Source organism: Haliaeetus leucocephalus, unplaced genomic scaffold (assembly GCF_000737465.1).
Source record: "Haliaeetus leucocephalus isolate CR32 unplaced genomic scaffold, Haliaeetus_leucocephalus-4.0 Scaffold866, whole genome shotgun sequence".
In the NCBI taxonomy this organism is placed as follows: domain Eukaryota; kingdom Metazoa; phylum Chordata; class Aves; order Accipitriformes; family Accipitridae; genus Haliaeetus; species Haliaeetus leucocephalus.
In genome coordinates, this window is record NW_010973302.1 from 4905691 (window position 1) to 4906017 (window position 327).

At 81.0% G+C, this 327-nt stretch overlaps 1 protein-coding gene across 1 annotated transcript in view; it reads left to right on the forward strand.

The window, feature by feature from the left end:
• The first annotated feature begins 124 nt into the window (after positions 1 to 124).
• MALT1 (MALT1 paracaspase) overlaps positions 125 to 327 on the forward strand; it is a 37359-nt gene continuing 37156 nt past the window's right edge. Inside the window, exon 1 of the mRNA XM_010583090.1 lies at positions 125 to 285. Coding sequence (XP_010581392.1) covers positions 125 to 285 — 161 coding nt within the window. The remainder of the gene's footprint in view (positions 286 to 327) is intronic.

Below are 327 nucleotides of genomic sequence, written 5' to 3' on the forward strand. Positions count from 1 at the left end.
AGGCGAGGCCCGCCGCACCGTTCCGCGCCGCCCTGTGCGGCTGCGCTCGGCGCGTCCTTCCGGGCCGGAGCACCGCCCCGGGCGGGCCGTGGCTCCCGGTCGCTGGGGAGGGTGGAGGGCGGCGATGTCGGAGCCGGTGCGGAGCACGCCGGGGTCCCTGCCCCTCAGCCGCCTGGCGGAGCCGCTGCTCCGGAGGCTCAGCGAGCTGCTGGACCGGGCAGCGCCCGGCAAGGGCTGGCGGGACCTGGCGCAGCGAGCGGGGAGCCGCGGCAGGGTCCGGCTGAGGTGAGGGCGGCCTGCGGGAGCGGGCGGGGAGCGCGGCAGCCG